This window comes from Leguminivora glycinivorella, chromosome 11, assembly GCF_023078275.1.
Source record: "Leguminivora glycinivorella isolate SPB_JAAS2020 chromosome 11, LegGlyc_1.1, whole genome shotgun sequence".
NCBI classification, from domain to species: domain Eukaryota; kingdom Metazoa; phylum Arthropoda; class Insecta; order Lepidoptera; family Tortricidae; genus Leguminivora; species Leguminivora glycinivorella.
The window spans coordinates 6933415-6955269 of NC_062981.1; the positions used below are offsets into that span (position 1 = coordinate 6933415).

General features: G+C 37.3%; 1 protein-coding gene across 1 annotated transcript in view; it reads left to right on the plus strand.

Annotated features, from left to right (window-relative positions):
- The first annotated feature begins 19627 nt into the window (after positions 1 to 19627).
- The window catches only part of LOC125230892 (nuclear pore membrane glycoprotein 210), a 33907-nt gene continuing 31679 nt past the window's right edge, over positions 19628 to 21855 (plus strand). Inside the window, exons 1-3 of the mRNA XM_048136159.1 lie at positions 19628 to 19917; positions 19998 to 20148; positions 20979 to 21099. Of these exons, the coding sequence (XP_047992116.1) occupies positions 19754 to 19917; positions 19998 to 20148; positions 20979 to 21099 (436 nt within the window). The 5' untranslated portion in view covers positions 19628 to 19753. The remainder of the gene's footprint in view (positions 19918 to 19997; positions 20149 to 20978; positions 21100 to 21855) is intronic.

Below are 21855 nucleotides of genomic sequence, written 5' to 3' on the forward strand. Positions count from 1 at the left end.
CTAATGATGCCAAACACAAAGTGTAATGTACTCAGCTTCATGTGGAAAATTGTCAAAAATGAGTTTCTTCCTTAGGCAGATAACTATTTTCAGTTCGTTTGACCCAGTCATGTTCTTTCAATCTTTATGAAAATTGCCTTGTTTATAACCATTTTTAGGACGCTTCTAATGATGCCAAACACAAAGTGTAATGTACTCAGCTTCATGTGGAAAATTGTCAAAAATGAGTTTCTTCCTTAGGCAGATAACTATTTTCAGTTCGTTTGACCCAGTCGTGTTCTTTCAATCTTTATGAAAATTGCCTTGCTTATAACCATTTTTAGGACGCTTCTAATGATACCAAATACAAAGTGTAATGTACTCAGCTTCATGTGGAAAATTGACAAAAATGAGTTTCTTCCTTAGGCAGATAACTATTTTCAGTTCGTTTGACCCAGTCATGTTCTTTCAATCTTTATGAAAATTGCCTCGTTTATAAACATTTTTAGGACGCTTCTAATGATGCCAAACACAAAGTGTAATGTACTCAGCTTCATGTGGAAAATTGTCAAAAATGAGTTTCTTCCTTAGGCAGATAACTATTTTCAGTTCGTTTGACCCAGTCATGTTCTTTCAATCTTTATGAAAATTGCCTCGTTTATAAACATTTTTAGGACGCTTCTAATGATGCCAAACACAAAGTGTAATGTACTCGGCTTCATGTGGAAAATTGTCAAAAATGAGTTTCTTCCTTAGGCAGATAACTATTTTCAGTTCGTTTGACCCAGTCATGTTCTTTCAATCTTTATGAAAATTGCCTCGTTTATAAACATTTTTAGGACGCTTCTAATGATGCCAAATACAAATTGTAATGTACTCAGCTTCATGTGGAAAATTGTCAAAAATGAGTTTCTTCCTTAGGCAGATAACTATTTTCAGTTCGTTTGACCCAGTCATGTTCTTTCAATCTTTATGAAAATTGCCTCGTTTATAACCATTTTTAGGACGCTTCTAATGATGCCAAACACAAAGTGTAATGTACTCAGCTTCATGTAGAAAATTGTCAAAAATTAATTTTTTCCTTAGTCAGATAACTATTTTCAGTTCGTTTGACCCAGTCGTGTTCTTTCAATCTTAATGAAAATTACCTACTTAATAAACATTTTTAAGACGCTTCTAATGATGCCAAATACAAAGTGTAATGTACTCAGGTTCATGTGGAAAATTGTCAAAAATGAGTTTCTTCCTTAGGCAGATAACTATTTTCAGTTCGTTTGACCCAGTCGTGTTCTTTCAATCTTTATGAAAATTGCCTCGTTTATAAACATTTTTAGGACGCTTCTAATGATGCCAAACACAAAGTGTAATGTACTCAGCTTCATGTAGAAAATTGTCAAAAATTAGTTTTTTCCTTAGTCAGATAACTATTTTCAGTTCGTTTGACCCAGTCGTGTTCTTTCAATCTTAATGAAAATTACCTAGTTAATAAACATTTTTAAGACGCTTCTAATGATGCCAAACACAAAGTGTAATGTACTCAGTTTCATGTGGAAAATTGTCAAAAATTAGTTTCTTCCTTAGGCAGATAACTATTTTCAGTTCGTTTGACCCAGTCATGTTCTTTCAATCTTTATGAAAATTGCCTTGTTTATAAACATTTTTAGGACGCTTCTAATGATGCCAAACACAAAGTGTAATGTACTCAGCTTCATGTGGAAAATTGTCAAAAATGAGTTTCTTCCTTAGGCAGATAATTATTTTCAGTTCGTTTGACCCAGTCATGTTCTTTCAATCTTTATGAAAATTGCCTCTTTTATAAATATTTTTAGGACACTTCTAATGATGCCAAACACAAAGTGTAATGTACTCAGCTTCATGTGGAAAATTGTCAAAAATGAGTTTCTTCCTTAGGCAGATAACTATTTTCAGTTCGTTTGACCCAGTCATGTTCTTTCAATCTTTATGAAAATTGCCTCGTTTATAACCATTTTTAAGACGCTTCTAATGATGCCAAACACAAAGTGTAATGTACTCAGCTTCATGTAGAAAATTGTCAAAAATTAGTTTTTTCCTTAGTCAGATAACTATTTTCAGTTCGTTTGACCCAGTCGTGTTCTTTCAATCTTAATGAAAATTACCTAGTTAATAAAAATTTTTAAGACGCTTCTACTAATGCCAAACACAAAGTGTAATGTACTCAGCTTCATGTGGAAAATTGTCAAAAATGAGTTTCTTCCTTAGGCAGATAACTATTTTCAGTTCGTTTGACCCAGTCATGTTCTTTCAATCTTTATGATAATTGCCTTGTTTATAAACATTTTTAGGACGCTTCTAATGATGCCAAACACAAAGTGTAATGTACTCAGCTTCATGTGGAAAATTGTCAAAAATGAGTTTCTTCCTTAGGCAGATAACTATTTTCAGTTCGTTTGACCCAGTCGTGTTCTTTCAATCTTTATGAAAATTGCCTCGTTTATAAACATTTTTAGGACGCTTCTAATGATGCCAAACATAAAGTGTAATGTACTTAGCTTCATGTGGAAAATTGTCAAAAATGAGTTTCTTCCTTAGGCAGATAACTATTTTCAGTTCGTTTGACCCAGTCGTGTTCTTTCAATCTTTATGAAAATTGCCTCGTTTATAACCATTTTTAGGACGCTTCTAATGATGCCAAACACAAAGTGTAATGTACTCAGCTTCATGTAGAAAATTGTCAAAAATTAGTTTTTTCCTTAGTCAGATAACTATTTTCAGTTCGTTTGACCCAGTCGTATTCTTTCAATCTTAATGAAAATTACCTAGTTAATAAACATTTTTAAGACGCTTCTAATGATGCCAAACACAAAGTGTAATGTACTCAGCTTCATGTGGAAAATTGTCAAAAATGAGTTTCTTCCTTAGGCAGATAACTATTTTCAGTTTGTTTGACCCAGTCATGTTCTTTCAATCTTTATGAAAATTGCCTTGTTTATAAACATTTTTAGGGCGCTTCTAATGATGCCAAACACAAAGTGTAATATACTCAGCTTCATGTGGAAAATTGTCAAAAATGAGTTTCTTCCTTAGGCAGATAACTATTTTCAGTTCGTTTGACTCATTCGTGTTCTTTCAATCTTAATGAAAATTACCTGGTTTATAACCACTTTTATGACGCTTCTAATGATGCCAAACACAAAGTGTAATGTACTCAGCTTCATGTGGAAAATTGTCAAAAATGAGTTTCTTCCTTAGGCAGATAACTATTTTCAGTTCGTTTGACCCAGTCATGTTCTTTCAATCTTTATGAAAATTGCCTCGTTTATAAACATTTTTAGGACGCTTCTAATGATGCCAAACATATAGTGTAATGTTCTCAGCTTCATGTGGAAAATTGTCAAAAATGAGTTTCTTCCTTAGGCAGATAACTATTTTCAGTTCGTTTGACCCAGTCATGTTCTTTCTATCTTTATGAAAATTGCCTTGTTTATAAACATTTTTAGGACGCTTCTAATGATGCCAAACACAAAGTGTAATGTACTCAGCTTCATGTGGAAAATTGTCAAAAATGAGTTTCTTCCTTAGGCAGATAACTATTTTCAGTTCGTTTGACCCAGTCATGTTCTTTCAATCTTTATGAAAATTGCCTCGTTTATAAACATTTTTAGGACGCTTCTAATGATGCCAAACACAAAGTGTAATGTACTCAGCTTCATGTGGAAAATTGTCAAAAATGAGTTTCTTCCTTAGGCAGATAACTATTTTCAGTTCGTTTGACCCAGTCATGTTCTTTCAATCTTTATGAAAATTGCCTCGTTTATAAACATTTTTAGGACGCTTCTAATGATGCCAAACACAAAGTGTAATGTACTCAGCTTCATGTGGAAAATTGTCAAAAATGAGTTTCTTCCTTAGGCAGATAACTATTTTCAGTTCGTTTGACCCAGTCATGTTCTTTCAATCTTTATGAAAATTGCCTCGTTTATAAACATTTTTAAGACGCTTCTAATGATGCCAAACACAAAGTGTAATGTACTCAGCTTCATGTGGAAAATTGTCAAAAATGAGTTTCTTCCTTAGGCAGGTAACTATTTTCAGTTCGTTTGACCCAGTCATGTTCTTTCAATCTTTATGAAAATTGCCTCGTTTATAACCATTTTTAGGACGCTTCTAATGATGCCAAACACAAAGTGTAATGTACTCAGCTTCATGTGGAAAATTGTCAAAAATGAGTTTCTTCCTTAGGCAGATAACTATTTTCAGTTCGTTTGACCCAGTCATGTTCTTTCAATCTTTATGAAAATTGCCTCGTTTATAAACATTTTTAGGACGCTTCTAATGATGCCAAACACAAAGTGTAATGTACTCAGCTTCATGTGGAAAATTGTCAAAAATTAGTTTCTTCCTTAGGCAGATAACTATTTTCAGTTCGTTTGACCCAGTCATGTTCTTTCAATCTTTATGAAAATTGCCTCGTTTATAAACATTTTTAGGACGCTTCTAATGATGCCAAACACAAAGTGTAATGTACTCAGCTTCATGTGGAAAATTGTCAAAAATGAGTTTCTTCCTTAGGCAGATAACTATTTTCAGTTCGTTTGACCCAGTCGTGTTCTTTCAATCTTAATGAAAATTACCTGGTTTATAACCACTTTTATGACGCTTCTAATGATGCCAAACACAAAGTGTAATGTACTCAGCTTCATGTGAAAATTTATTAATTTCTGTTAGGCAGCTATGTTGTGAAGTTAGCTGCCTGTGTATTTTTGCAATTTTTGTATTTTGCAAATCATTTTGTGATGATATTTGACTAAAAATATACTTTAAGAGTACTTGAGACCTTGAAATCGCATATTTTATTGTTTTAACGCATTTAAAATTTTCGACTTTTTCATTTGGTCGGGTTACCATAGGCAGATAACTTTAGGCTGCTAACTTCACACCCGTTAGAAAATGTTGTATTGTAATAGAAGCGATCACTATAGTTCATCAAATGATCGTCGCTAATTTTATTTATCGATATAAGTAGGAAGTTCCCTACCTGTCAAGCTCAAGATAATGTGCCACACAAATACCTTATTTCCGCCTCAAATCTCTCAAAAGAAGGTGGTTCTCTATTCGTCTGTATTTTTTATATTTTTTTAATGTTTGTTCCTCGATATCTCCGTCGTTACTGGACCGATGTTGAAATTTTTTTTTTGATTGAATGTATATGCATACAGATTGGTCCCATTTTTCTCAGAACCCAGTTCTGATGATGGGATCCTGGAAAAATCGAGGGAACTCCTCAAATCTGAAAGGCATACATATGACGATTTTTGTGTTTTTAAAGGAACAGCATGCATTTACGTACGGAACAGTGACATTTGGTGCAGTGGAACTGCTGATGATGGTCAGAACGGAACTCCTCAAATCTGAACGGCACGCTTATAGTGACTTTGGTATTTTTATAAGAACAGCATGCACTTACGTCCAGAAGAGTGATATTTGGTGCAGTGGAACTGCTGATGATGGTCAGAACCAAACTCCTCAAATCTGAACGGCACACTTATAGTGACTTTGGTATTCTTATAAGAACAGCATGCACTTACGTCCAGAACAGTGATTTTTGGTGCACCGGAACTGCTGATGATGGTCAGAACCAAACTCCTCAAATCTGAACGGCACACTTATAGTGACTTTGGTATTCTTATAAGAACAGCATGCACTTACGTCCAGAACAGTGATTTTTGGTGCACCGGAACTGCTGATGATGGTCAGAACCGAACTCTTCAAATCTGAACGGCACTGTCATAGTGACTTTGGTATTCTTATGAGAACAGCATGCACGTACGTCCAGAACAGTGATATTTGCTGCAGTGGAACTGCTGATGATGGTTTTTTTTTTTATATTACGTCGGTGGCAAACAAGCATACGGCCCGCCTGATGTAAAGCGGCCACCATAACCTATGGACGCCTGCAACTCAAACAGTGTCACATGCGCGTTTCCACCCCATTAGAAACTTGTACATTCCCTTTTGCTGCGTTAAGTACACAGCAAAAAGGAGTGTACAAGTTCCAAGGAGGGTTCGGGTTGCCGACGACTCAAAGGACAATAGACGGAACAAGTTAGTTCCGTAAGTCCTCCCGTCATCAGCACACCGCACCCTCGTTGAGCTCTGGCAGCCTTACTCACCGGCAGGAACACAACACTATGAGTAGGGTCTAGTGCTATTTGGCTGCGGTCTTCTGTAACCGAACTCCTCAAATATGAACGGCACACTCATAATGACTTTGGTATTTTTGTAAGAGAAGCAGTATTTAAGTTCAGAACAGTGACATTTATTTAGTTATGTTTGTTAAGCATTGAGTTTTCAAGTCAAATTTTGTCAAGATTTGATTTCTTATAATCGGATTCATGAGGAATTGAGGAAACTCCTCAAACCTTAACGTTATACGTGTATTCATTTGTGTTGCCATCAAATAATTAAAGCATTAAAAGCAGTTTTCGACGAACTGGTATTCGACGGACGCAAAATCCACGACAACTCTTGGTTTGCGACACTCGCAAGTAAGCGCGCCAAGCGTCATCAGCGCGATACGTGTTCGACGAGTGCACACTTCACCTGCCCGAGTTGTGGTCGTGTTTGTCGCTCCCGTATTGGCTTACATAGTCATGAAAAACGATGTCGCCCCTCTTGACACTGCTTCTGTAGTCTGTTATAGACTTTGAGGCCGATGATGATGATGATGAAAAGCAGTTTTAAAAAATACCTACACATTTCTACATAATCCAACATTCGCAAGTAGCTTTCACCAGAAACTCAAAGGCGGCGGTTTTTTTTCTTAAAAATTATTTACAAAGCAATTATTACAAGATCCCACACGAATAGCTTTTTGATTTTTTAGACTCTAAGTATACGGAGCTATTGGGTTGGCACAAAAGTAATGAGACACTTGGTTTACGTTTTATATTTTTTATTTATCTCTTTTCTTAGATTAGGTTTTTTACAATATGAGTATAAAAGTAAAATCAAATAAAACACTTACAAAACAATATAAAACATATAAACACATTATAAAAAACCTAACCTAGGGTGCCGCCAGCAGCGGGGCAGGGCCCAAGCTGCCGGTGGTTAGGGCTGCAGAGAGAGGAACCGTCGGACTATCCGCGCCGTGTCCAAGATCACCGCCTTCTGCATCTGACCCTTGATCCAACCACCTAGCGAGAGTCTCTCGAGATGTTGGTCGAGACTCTTCGCTATGAGACCGTTCGCTGAAACGACTATCGGGACAATGATCGTCGAATCAACATCCCACATGGCGGTCATCTCGTAAGCCAAGTCTAGGTACTTACTGGACTTGTCCTTCTCGGCTTTCACGAGATTCTCATCATGGGGGATGGTGATGTCGACGAGCACGGTCCGGCGTTGCGATCGATCTATTATGACAATGTCAGGCTTATTGGCTACAATAGTCCTGTCAGTGATAATAGATCGATCCCAATAGAGCGTGGCACGACCATTTTCGAGAACTGGCGCAGGTATGTACTTGTAGTACGGTACTTCGCGGTCCACAAGACCGTATTGAAGAGCAAGCTGCTGGTGAATATTTTTTATTATTATTACAATATAAAAAGCTTAGTCGATGATGTAATCACCATTAGCATCTATGACTTCTTGCCAACGATCCGGCAAAGTTTGGATGCCTTTCGCCCAGAACTCTGATGGCTGTGCCTCGAAAAAGTTGTTACATCATGGAAATCATTGAATTGTTTACCCCGCAAATGTCGTTTCAGGGCTCTAAACAAATGAAAGTCTGATGGTGCGATGTCTGATGGAGAATAAGGTGGGTGGGGTATCGTCTCCCAGCCCAAGTTCTACAGCTGTTGGTGAACGGTAGATGCGACATGAGGTCGAGCGTTATCATGTAGTAAAATTACAGTGGCTCGTCTTCGTCGTTTTTTCTTGATAGCAGTAGATAGTTCGGTGCGCTGTGTTGAATATTTGTTAGCGTTTACAGTTTCATTGTGTAATAGTTCATGAAACAGCATGCTTTGCGAGTCCCAGAAACAACAAAGCAAAACTTTTAAGTGGTTCTTTTGACTCAGCTTCGGTTGACTTGGTGGCGTTTCTTCTCGAGGCAGCCAAAAAGCACGACGTGTAGTATCGTTCTCATAATAAATCCATGATTCATCTCCCGTAACCAGATCAGTCAAAAACTCTTTACGTCGGGGTCGTAGCAAAAGTGATTGACAGATGGCGACACGGACTGCACGACTGGCGTCGGTAAGAATGTGCGGTACCCATCGAGCCAAAACCTTTCGATACCCAAGCTCATGCAGATGGTATTCCACAGCGTGGTAACTGCAGTTAAGTGCTTCCGCTAATTCACGAGTAGTAGCATCAGGATTCGACTGTAGTTCGCGGCTTAAATCGTCATCATTGAATGCAGGTGGTCGTCCTGAGTGTGACTGACTTTCATTTCAAGGCTCCTGTCTCCTGATTTAAAACGGTCAAACCATCTGGACACCGTGGCATGGCTTGTACTTCCAGCGCCCAATGCAGTGTTGATATTGTCAGCCGCAGCCCGCGCACTGTGGCCTAACAAGTACTCGTATAAGTAAAGTGTTCGAACTTGTCGCTCGTCCATTTTATTTCAATCTAACTAAACCAATCACGATGGCGGCTTTATATACCCTCACATTAAAAGTACCTAGAATGTTCTACAACATACTAGAATATTATCGAAAACAATTAACTTAAGAAAGGAAATGTATAGAGTTTTGTAGAGTGTGTCATTACTTTTGTGCCAACCCAATACTTCTATCCCTTTATCGAGCCGGCTCATAATACATTCAAGTCCATATATAATGAAGGTTGTCTGGAAGAGATCGCTCTTAAGCGATAAGATCGCCTGTTGTTACCTCTGTTTAATATGTTATTATTACTTGTATTTGTATAGGTACTATATATTATTTGTATAGGTACTATAACGTCTATAACTTTGATCATAATATGTAATAGTTATAATTTGTTTCAGAAGAACGGCCGGTAGAAGTTTATAGCCGAGTTTAAAATCGATAACAGACTCAATTTTTTAAAGAATAAAGAGGCAGGCAGAGTACCTTCAGACAGTTGTAATGATATAGAACAAGAAGCGAGGACGATGACGCAGTGATATCAAATAATATGAAAAAGTTTTTTGACGGCGCGTCATGTGCTCAGAACGTAAAAACGTCTATGGATAGAAAATTAATGATGATGGGCAAACTGTGAAGTACCTTCAGATAGTAGTAATGATATAGAACAAGAAGCGAGGAGGATGACGAAGTGATATAAAACAATATGAAAAGTTTTTTCACGACGCGGCATGTGCTCCAAACGTAAACATCTATAAATAAATACTTATTAATGATGATGGGCAGACTGAGGTACCTTCAGATAGGAGTAATGATATAGAACAAGAAGCGAGAACGATAACGCAGAGCTATCAAATAATACAAAAAGTTTTTTGTCGACGCGCCACGTGCTCAGAACGTAAACGTCTATGAATAGAACATCATTGATGATGCTTAGACGCCTTAGACTGAGGTACCTTCATATAGTGATAATGATATAGAACAAGAAGCGAGGACGATGACGCAGTGATATCAAATAATATAAAAAGTTTTTTTGACGACGCTTCATGTGCTCAGAACGTAAAGATGTATGAATAGGACGTTACTGCTGCAAATGCATGCTGAGCAATCTAAGGTACTTTCATATAGTAGTAATAGTATAGAAGCCGTTTCTGGGGCACATGTGTACCTACGTATCTATATAACTCAATTTCTATTGAGTGATTCTGTTATTATACCTTATCAACACTGGAAATTTCAAATGTCGTAGTACGTAACTTTTCAAGAGACCCAATTCATATCTTGGAATCTGCTTACCTATCCTATTAAGACGAATCTTAAAATAATAGTTTCCAAATAAGTTTGTCTATGTTAACATATTAACTAAATATGAATAGTTGCTTTAGAAAATAGAGCCCCTTACGCCAAAAATGTTTTAGCTAATCGGTAGGTAAAGATGCCGTCAGAATAAAATCATTATTCTGTTGTTTATACTTGGTACTAACAGTACCTTTAATTGAAAGTAGCATGTCTTTTTGGTGCCAGCAACAACAGTTACAATAAAGGCATTTGAAAATTACTGAGACATATACGAAATCTATAAGTACCTACCTAATATGAACTATTTTATCTAAACCTTAGGAAGTTAATGACAAGGTATTTTCAGCTCATAACTTCATTATAAAACGGGTCTTTATAATGTACTTATATGTAGATTTCGTATATGTCTCAGTAATTTTCAAATGCCTTTATTGTAACTGTTGTTGTTGGCACCAAAAAGACATGCTACTTTCAATTAAAGGTTTCAATAGATCATGTCTAGGCTATATTATATTATAGGCTGATAGAGATTTTTTCTGATTTCTATGCAGTATTTAATGTACTTACGACAAAATGTCCCTTACGACAACATTTGAAATTTTCAGTGTAATATGACCATGGTCGTGGGTACTTAACAACTTTTTTCAACTCCCTTGTTGTTATTCGTCATTTACAGTGTCGTGCATAGATCGTTAAAACCCTACATAAAAGATGCCCGCCCCCACCCGGCGCCCCGCGCACCCACGCATACGATATGTTCTTAAGAGGATACGGTAGCGAAAATGCTAAAATGGAAAGGAGCCCCCTTTTCAACTTGGGAATTTTAGTTAAATATACAAGTGTTATTAACTAGATTTATCGAAAAAAAATTGTCCATTAAGAACAACTCAGTCAAAAGATATTTCAAAAAAATCTTTAAAATCGAGGTTCCGCTCTCGACTCTTTTCTCCTTCAAAACTTAATTAATCGGAACGAAATTTGAGAATCTGAATAACAATGAAATAATCTATGTCGGACCGTTTCGCTTTTTTGGTTAATTGTTACCAATCTTGAGTATCACACCTTTTTTGCGCCACAATGAAAAAAGCAGAATATCAAAAAAATCAAAACGGTCCGACACAGATAAAAATAATAACAATCTGTGTTGAAAAAATCATTGCTCTATCTTCAAAAACCAGGGAGGAAATAGTCGAGAGCGTTTGTATGGAAAATTGACCCCTACCGTATCGTCTTAATAGCTTGGTCAACGAGTAGATGGAATGGCCGAAAGCAGAAAGTTTCACTACGGGATGTTATTAGGGATAGCCAGGAGACATACATACTAAAAGTCCTCGGACTGGACGTGAGCTCGAAGAGGGGGGGATGAAAAAGGTCCCATTTTATTGGTTTTTTGCTCATATTTCAAAAACTATGCGTCATACGAAATTTTGGTTTACTACACTTTGAAAGTTTATAAAATTCTCTATAACTTTGATCTAGAAACTTTTTTTCTATTCTTAACCATTGTCTAGGTATGAGCTCCTAAAAACTGTTAATTTTTTTTTAAATCGTCCCCCCCCCCACTTTTTGTTTCATAGATTGCTCCATATCTTGAAAAATATTTATCTTAGACAAAAGTTTTCTTAAAAAATCTTGTAGATCAGTCAAATACCTTTCATAATAATTATGTGTACATATGCTTCTGTGTCATGTACCGTTGAATAATTATACGACTTTAAAACGAAATGAAACAGCAAATGTATGTGATAAACGTGTAAAATATGTATTTCATGAACATGATTGTATTACGATGCTGTATAAATGCATTCACACAATAGGTAACAATACAATTAGCTGTACATAAAGGCCTTCTCACACCCACATCTATCAATACTACAATCTCTGGTGCACCGGCAAAATATTAACTTCAGTATTTCTTCCGGAGCAGCTGGTACTTTGGTTTGCACAGGAATCAGTAAGTTGCTTTCGTTCCGTGCCCATCCCCATTCATCATCCTCCTTGCGTTAGATATTCCGGCATTTGCCACGGCTCATGGGAGCCTGGGGTCCACTTTGACAACTAATCCCAAGATTTGGCGTAGGCACTAGTTTTACGAAAGCGACTGCCATTTGACTTTCCAACCCGAAGGGTAACTAGGACTTATTGGTATTAGTCCGGCTTCCTCACGACGTTTTCCTTCACCGAAAAGCGACTGGCAAATATCAAATGACATTTCGCATATAAGTTCAGAATAAAGTCATTGGCACGAGTCGGGTTCGAACCCGCGACCTCCGGATCGAAAGTCAACGACACCACCAGGATAGAGGAAGACACTGATGATAACGGCGGGGAGGATATTGTCTAAGATACATTTGTCACATCTGATCCAGACGACATGGAAGAAACAGTTTCAATTTGTTTAATTTATTTGGGACAACAAACACAGTAACACACAAGGTTATAATAGAGAATTGCAGTGTTTGTCAACAGTAGTAAGGTGTGAGACCAACAACATTTCAAACAAACAAAGAAGACCGATTAATACCGTCCCGCCCAAAGAGGCAGCGAGTAAATTAAAACACGTGTAAGTTATATCGATACCTCCTAAGGATACTGAGGCAAGTGCAAAATCATGATTTTACAGGAGAGCCGTTCAAAGGTACAAAGTAACATTTTAACTAACATATTTGTTCACGTAATAACATAAAAATAAATAAACTTTTTAACAAAAAATAAAACCGCCTTCAAAAATAAGCGCGTTACAAAACACGGAGAAACTAAAAAGCCAAAAATAATAAACCTTTCAATTCAGATTTCTTATCGTATTGCAATAAGCTAAACATCCAAATTATAAACAAACCAATTAGTTTTGGAGTCGGTACCAGCCTGTGTATGGTTGGGTGGGGCAAACAGGCAATAGCAAGGCGACAAACAGGTCTGGTACCGACTACAAAAATAATTGATTTGAATCAATTATAACCATCAGACGTAAATACTGGTGTACCTTTGAAAAATAGACTAAAAACATTACATGTGCCTATAACATTTGAAGAGTTCCCTCGATTTCTCCAGGATCCCATCATCAGACCCTGACTTGGTGCCAATGGGACCATCTCGGGGTTATACCGGTTCGATCAAAAAAAAATTTTGAAAATCGGTCCACGATTCTCGGAGATATCGAATAACATACATACAAAAAAAAAAAAAAACATTCAGTCGAATTGAGAACCTCCTCCTTTTTTGAAGTCGGTTAAAAATTCGGATTTGTTTTAACGAAATCAATGAGGTTATTTCTGCTTTCATGAGGATTTCAAATTTATAACAGTTAATGATATAGAGTACTTGATCCAGTATACGAGTATTTAGCGCACTTGGTCCAGTATTCGTCAAGTAAAAACCTTTTTTAGGGTTCCGGTGTCAACTAGGAACCCTTATAGTTTCGCCATGTCTGTCTGTCTGTCCGTCCGTCCGTCCGTCCGTCCGCGGATAATCTCAGTAACCGTTAGCACTAGAAAGCTGAAATTTGGTACCAATATGTATATCAATCACGCCAACAAAGTGCAAAAATAAAAAATGGAAAAAAATGTTTTATTAGTGTACCCCCCCCCCCCCCCTACATGTAAAGTGGGGGCTGATATTTTTTTTCATTCCAACCCCAACATGTGGCATATTGTTGGATAGGTATTTAAAAATGAATAAGGGTTTAATAAGATCGTTTTTTGATAATATTGATATTTTCGGAAATTATCGCTCCTAAAGGAAAAAAAGTGCGCCCCCCCTCTAACTTTTGAACCATATGTTTAAAAAATATGAAAAAAATCACAAAAGTAGAACTTTAAAGATGACTTTCTAGGAAAATTGTTTTGAACTTGATGGGTTCAGTAGTTTTTGAGAAAAATATGGAAAACTACGGAACCCTATACTGAGCGTGGCCCGACACGCTCTTGGCCCGTTTTTAACGTTAAAATTTGATTTAAAGTAGAATAGTAGTAGAAAACTTTTAAGAGTTAGGACATAATTGTAACTTAAGCTGTTATTTTCAGTTCTTACCTCCGAAACTATGTTAGTTAGTTGTATCAGTATTCCACACTTTTTTTACCTCCCTCGCTAATATACCAGTGACTTTTTTCTGAACTTATGTGCGAAATGTCATTTGATATTTGCCAGTCGCTTTTCGATGAAGGAAAACATCGTGAAGAAACCCTTTGAGTAATTATGTTAACTAGAGAGGGCACCTCAACTTGATTTTGTGTAACAACACTTAGAGCCGATCGGCACAAACGCGCTTAGTCTGTGCCGAACGGCTGTGGTAGATTGACGTATCGCAATGAAAAATATTTCGTCTAAATAATGCCGTCATGTGTAGTGAGGTACTGTACAAACTGCTCAGGAAAATCTAACAAAAGCCAAGGAGTGACTTTTCATACGTAGGTTTACTGCATTTTTGTTTAAACACGCTTACTTTTTAAAAAATGTATCAATATAAACTCATGCCGAAGCGCCATGTTGCGACGGCCATGTTTCGTTGAAACCAAAGAGTAAAAAATGCAACAAAAGTAGACGTGACAATATCGCAAGTTAGTTCAAGTTTCCTATCATACATTAAATTTATTATTTATTTATTATTTATCGACGCAAAAAAGGTTATTTAATTATTATTGTCAGAATTACACAGTTTTCCGACATGTCGGTCTATAACAGATTCTCAATACGCGTGTCGAATTTCATGTGAGTATGTAAATGTAAGTGCAGTACCTAACCTGCCTGAATGAATTTTGGTAGGTAGACGGTCAAGCAAATTATGAGAGTATAAAAACGCGCGAAATTCAAAATTTTCTATGGGACGATAAACCCGCGCCCATACATACATGGATGTAGATAAAGTTATGTATGCGACTATACATAATTAGGCATTAAAACACTCATGTTATTAACACAACAAAAACAACACTCATGTTTTAATGCCTACCATTATGCAAATGTCACATAAATAACTAATATCCAGTTGCGGCTACGTGTACACATGTACGCTCAGTCCGTATGCAGCTTTATATGTAGGCATTTAAAAAAATTGGGACTCACAGAGTTGTTAAAAAAAAGTTAAATCGCTGTCAGTTTTGCAACGATAATTAAGCATGGAATTTCAATAAAAACATCGTTTTTGTTTTAATTATGTAAATTATACTAAGCTATAATCTAAATTCAGAACGTGAAAAAAGTTTAGTTTTAAATACAGATTTCAAGCTTGATTGTCGTTACAAAACTAACAGCGATTTATGTTTTTTGTTAACAACTCACGCTAATTGAGAGTCATAAATTAAAAAAAATGCTCATGTAAACCCATGTCACTTCTATACTACGACTTCTATGCACTCTATGCAGGGATCATCATCGCGACCGAAAGGTCGTAAGCGCCGAGTAAAATCGTAGCGCTTGCGACGTTATGGCCCCTGTACACACATGGCCAACGGTTCCACCAGCCCTTTGTGAAACCCCTTGGCCAAGATAAGAGCCGCTGTTTACACATTGGCGAACCAATCACTTGGCATTGGCTCTTCATGAAAGATGGACGTGTAATGAAAAAATCTAGGAAATTCTTGGTCATAGACGTTGTCAGAAAAAAAATATTAAAAAATAATAACCCCGTAGTAAAATTAAATTATTTGCAATATTAACAATTTTTTGAATATTCTGATAAGAACATTTATCTTTTTTAGGAAATACATTAAACATTTGCAAGGTTATTTTATTTCCTAAAATCTACACTATTATTGGCATAGATAAACTTATTATTTTCGTAAATATATCACTACTGTCCTCTCTGACGGCTGACGACCAACTGAATGAAGCGCCAACGTGTAAACGCAGTTGGCCATTGGCGCCAAGATCCTTTGATGTGTGGACAAAAAACCGACACGAATCGGTTGGCCGGCAAGCGCAAGCGCCAACTGCAAACTTACGGCCAAGTAGCCCTCTACACACATGGCCAAGGGGGTTGGTGGAACTGTTGGCCATGTGTGTACAGCGGCCATTACGGAAGCAGGCCATTGGTTCACACCCCGCCCCCTCGCCCCGCCTTCAGCTTACAGGCTGTGACACGTTCGTTGTTTGCTATAGCTCCTCTATACGAAGTAATAATTACTCAATGGAAGAAACCGGACTAATTCCAATAAGTCCTAGTTAGGGTTGGAAAGTCAGATGGCAGTCGCTTTCGTAAAACTAGTGCCTACGCCAAATCTTGGGATTAGTTGTCAAAGTGGACCCCAGGCTCCCATGAGCCGTGGCAAATGCCGGGATATCTAACGCAAGGAGGATGATGAATGGGGATGGGCACGGAACGAAAGCAACTTACTGATTCCTGTGCAAACCAAAGTACCAGCTGCTCCGGAAGAAATACTCAAGTTAATATTTTGCCGGTGCACCAGAGTTTGTAGTAGTGGTAGATGTGGGTGTGAGAAGGCCTTTATGTACAGCTAATTGTATTGTTACCTATTGTGTGAATGCATTTATACAGCATCGTAATACAGCTTTCTTCCCGTGGGTGTCGTAGAAGGCGACTATGGGATATGGGTTAAATTGTGGCGTAGGCGAGAGGCTGGCAACCTGTCACTGCAATACCAGTTTCGTTTTCTTTTAACCCCTTATTTGCCAAGAGTGGCCCTGAAGCTTTAGTAGTTTCATGTGCTCTGCCTACCCCTTTATGGGATACAGGCGTGATTGTATGTATGTAATACAATCATGTTCATGAAATACACATTTTACACGTTTATCACATACATTTGTTGTTTCATTTCGTTTTAAAGTCGTATAATTATTCAACGGTACATGACACAGAAGCATATGTACACATAATTATTATGAAAGGTATTTGACTGATCTACAAGATTTTTTAAGAAAACTTCTGTCTAAGATAAATATTTTTCAAGTGAAACAAAAAGTGGGGGGGGGACGATTTAAAAAAAAATTAACAGTTTTTAGGAGCTCATACCTAGACAATGGTTAAGAATAGAAAACAAGTTTCTAGATCAAAGTTATAGATAATTTTATAAGCTTTCAAAGTGTAGTAAATCAAAATTTCTTATGACGCATAGTTTTTAGGGTTCCGTAGTCAACTAGGAACCCTTATAGTTTCGCCATGTCTGTCTGTCCGTCCGTCTGTCCGTCCGTCCCTCCGTCCGTCCGTCCGCGGATAATCTCAGTAACCGTAAGCACTAGAAAGCTGAAATTTGGTACCAATACGTATATCAATCACGCCAACAACGTGCAAAAATAAAAAATGGAAAAAAAATGTTTTATTAGGGTACCCCCCCTACATGTAAAGTGGGGGCTGATATTTTGTTTCATTCCAACCCCAACGTGTGATATATTGTTGGATAGGTATTTAAAAATGAATAAGGGTTTACTAAGACCGTTTTTTGATAATATTAATATTTTCGGAAATAATCGCTCCTAAAGGAAAAAAAGTGCGTCCCCCCTCTAACTTTTGAACCATATGTTTAAAAAATATGAAAAAAATCACAAAAGTAGAACTTTATAAATACTTTCTAGGAAAATTATTTTGAACTTGATAGGTTTAGTAGTTTTTGAGAAAAATACGAAAAACTACGGAACCCTACACTGAGCGTGGCCCGACACGCTCTTGGCCGGTTTTTGAAATATGAGCAAAAAACCAAAAAATGGGACCTTTTTCATTCCCCTCTTCGAGCTCACGTCCAAAGTCCGAGGACTCCTGACTATCCCTGACAACATCCCGTAGTGAAACTTTCTGCTTTTGGCCATTCCACCTAGACCCCCCTTTTGAGCATTCATTGACTGATCTATAAAGCATTGTTAGCAAGCCTTTAATGGATATAGCGTGGGTGCGCGGGGCGCCGGGGGATGCCGGCGGCGCGGGGGAGTGCGAGCGACAGGGTGAGGCAGGAACAGAGGGGAGGCCGACGCGTCAAAATACATGAAACAGTGCGAATTTAACGAAAGTTATTCTAGAAAACTATTAAAAAGTAAGTGCATGGTCGCAGAAAAAGTATTGTATGCAACAGTGTTTAACTGAGTCAAAAATACTCCTGGCGTCCTTATTAACAATTTTTGGCTTCGCCTCAAATTATTACTGACGTCTTTTTTGACCTCACTTAAACCAGCCGGCCTAGCACATGATTGCCGCGAGAGTATGTCGCCGCGAGATAGATGACACGTCTTCTTCTAACTGTATTAATGACATAAGGACGGGTAGTCTATCTCGCGGCGACATAATCTCGCGGTAATCATGTGCTAGGCCTACAGGGGCGGCTCACTCCGCGATCCTTTCGCCGCGCTACAAGTACATGCCGGCGGCCGCGAGTTCGCGGCCCATTCAGTGGCGACGACCTTCGCGCGGCGCAATAGAATTCAATGTCGTCTGCACGCGTGCGGTCCGTTTGTTAATGTAGGTAAGAATTTAGAATGGCGGCGTTTTGTGAACATCAAAGGAGTGAGCCTTCTGTACTTGTACTATTATATATTCTGTACTTAAACGCCAGTTGCATAAAATACTATTATTGTGGATTTAACCCTGAAATGACGACAAAAGATATGCTTTCTCATAAGTTTCGCTTAATCACCTATTTGTTTTTGTTTTCTATTGAGCATGATGAAGATATGATATTCTTACTTTTATTTATTATGTACTGTATTAAAGTATTTTTCTTATACAAGCCATAAATATTTAGGTACTTACAGTCAAAAGCCAAGTAATAAATTAAGTTTCCGACGCAAAAACTTTTGAATTCCAGTAAAACTCTCTTTGTTGAATCAAAAATGTCTTTGTCAAAAATGCATAAGTAATAGATAGATTTATATATTTAAAAAAAGGTGTGCATTACCCACTTGTTCTTCTTATTGCCTATCTACTGTTTTTTTTTGGCATTATAATGCGCCGCAATCTTGATGAGTCGTTTTACTGTATAAAGTTATTCTTACTTACGAAACCAAAGCAATGCGAATGAGTAAAACTTAATTAAGTATAATAATTATATACGTAGTAATTTATAATGTATCATAAGTGGCCAAGAGCAAGTAGGGAAATGATTTTTCCCTGTAATTTTTGGACATACCTAAGATGGTTTACGTTATTTGTAAGTATTTATTACTTGAAAAAAATGTAATGTGCTCTAAACGCCTGTTTCTTTTATCAGGTAGCATGGTGTATTTTTCAGTGCAGGTTTCCATAAATTCATGCCTACATGGATTTTAAATGTTATGTATTAACAATAAATAAATCAATTTTATGTAAAATTGCATTTTATTTAAATCAAGAGATATTATCACTGATAGGAAATAATAGCTCATAATTATTAATGCTTTATAAATGGCTATTTTTTAAGAAATTAAATTTCCTTACCTAAGCTCTTTCTATTTTAATAGGCCCAAAAATGTGTTACAGTTTATTTATTACTCTTTTTTTATGTAAATAACTTCCAAATTTTAAAACATACTGGGCCAAGCTATAGGAACAAAAACAAAAAATACAAAAAGAAACACCCTCGCCGGGGTTCGAACCCAGGATAAATTGGAACAATAAATTGGATTACCTACTACCAAGAACCGCTAGGCTAAACCGGTTGTCTGCTATACATTTAGCGCGCCACTAGTATAAACGAACTTTTTGAAGGGGACATATTTCTGTATGGAGTTATCGTTCTTCTCCTAGTGAGTATTATATTCTTTGATGCAGAGTTTAGAGAACAAAGTTTGAAATCTGAACGCAGCTTTGCGGACCACATGAAACTCGCAAACCCGCAACACCGGCATAAACTGTCAATATTTCAAAAATGCGCAGCTTGTTTTTGTAGGTTAGAGCGGATTTACTGAATATAAAGTTGTTTAAAATCTAAGTTTCTCATGTAATTAGAACAATCAGAACTATGGAGTCTTTGCGTAGAGGCTTTATCCTGATGTGTATTACGTATTTGTGTTTAAAAACCAGTGAAAGTGCCAAGATAAACACTCCGAGGGTGCTTCTGCCTTGGTTTGAAAACTTGACTGTGAATTTCACGTTTGAAATAATAGAAGGTGGATGTTATACTTGGTAAGTACACCTAGTATCTTTCTACTTATAATCATTCTAGAAACATGAAGCAAATTAGTTACACAATGATTTTTTTGTAGGAGTTTGTCTCGCGATGACATCATCGATTTGGAGCCTATTTACGACGACTCCTGGGGGCATTGTTCCCGTGCCGCGAAAGTTTCCGTGTCCAAATCATGCAAGCCACCCGGGTCCGTGATTATCCTTGCGGAAGAGATCAACAGCGGCGAGGTAAATACGCTATATTTGTTATGGCGGGAAAGAATATGAATGACGTATAGTGGTTTGAATTAGGATTTGTTTTTTAGCGAAATTGTGTTCATATTTAAATTGATAGGACAATATTGCTGAAATGTTTAAAACAAAGCTGATATGTATAAATTGGAAAGTGGGATTAAGATTATCACCTTATCATTTGGTCAATCAAAATGCAGTGAAATTTGTACTTCATTATTACTTTATTTAAGTATCTTGTGTGTCTACACTCTCAAGTTTGGTTGTAGATCTAATTTCAACTTTCTAGAACTGGCAGTAGCAACTATGGCAGTTACTGGTTTAGTTAACACTGCATGATTTAATTTAAAGCCTCTTATGCTGACAAAAGGACTGACTGTATGACTGACCATATTATTACTTAGTAAATCTGATAATACACTATTACTACTATACTAGTCGAGAAATAGGTAAAACTAGACTCTGAACTTTTCTAAGCCAACACATATTTCGGGTCTCGGCTATGATTACTGTCACAATGATCACTGGATACAGGCTATATCAGTTCTTTAACTGCCTGCCTGCTTATTAAATAATAATAATAATAATAATATTTTTCTAACAGTTTTATATAGAAATAGCCACTGCACACAATACCCTGCATATAATTGTATTGTATTATAATAGGAATGATAATACAATACAATACAAATTCACTATTGCACAACAGAAATGTACATAGGAACACAAACATCACAATAAATTTTATTACAGAGGTAAACAACAGGCGGCCTTATCGCGAAAGAGCGATAATCATGTAACTTATCATGAAATACTGTCTGTTATAGATATTACGAGGAGATGTAGACATAGACGTGGTCAGCTCACTTAAAGTGATAAGTACAACATGGAAACTGTACTTGGAAGAGGCACCAGAGGCCTTTGAGGTGGTTGCTTATGATGACCAAGGTAAGTATCCTCTGAAAAAACTTTTTTTATTGTTGTTGTTGATTGTCCCCCCACCCCACCCCATACCCCACCCCTATCCACCCCATAGCATAGGGCCTCCACAAGATCCTTCCACGCCTTTCTATCTTAAGCCACCGCCTTGGCCTTGTTCCAACTCAGTCTGAACTCCCACAGCTCGTTCTCTACGCTTCGCCTCCAGGTGTGTATGGGGTTATATATGTATAAATTTGGTACCAAAAGTGTCTGAATTCAAGAATAATTGTAATCCCTAATCCCTGGGTTTTATATTTCATATAATAATTGCAAGTTGGTTTAAACATAGTGCCCAAATAACCCAGGAGGGCAAGCATGGTTGTGATATAGCAGTTGCTCGCTTGTCTGCTAGGAGAATAAAAGACAAAAGAATGTAAAAGTAAAGTAAGACAACCTAATCTTTATGTGTAATACAAAGTAAACTATATTACAATTACCTGTGCTAGCTAATTTATGGTAGTGTTGTGTCTCATAGTGTTGTGTTCCTGTCGGTGAGTAAGGTTGCCAGAGCTCAACGAGGGTGCGGTGTGCTGATGACGGGAGGACTTACGGAACTAACTTGTTCCGTTTATTATCCTTTGAGTCGTCGGCAACCCGAACCCTCCTTGGAACTTGTACACTCCTTTTTGCTGTGTACTTAACACAGCAAAGGGGAATGTACAAGTTTCTAATGGGGTGGCAACGCGCATGTGACACTGTTTGCGTTGCAGGCGTCCATAGGTT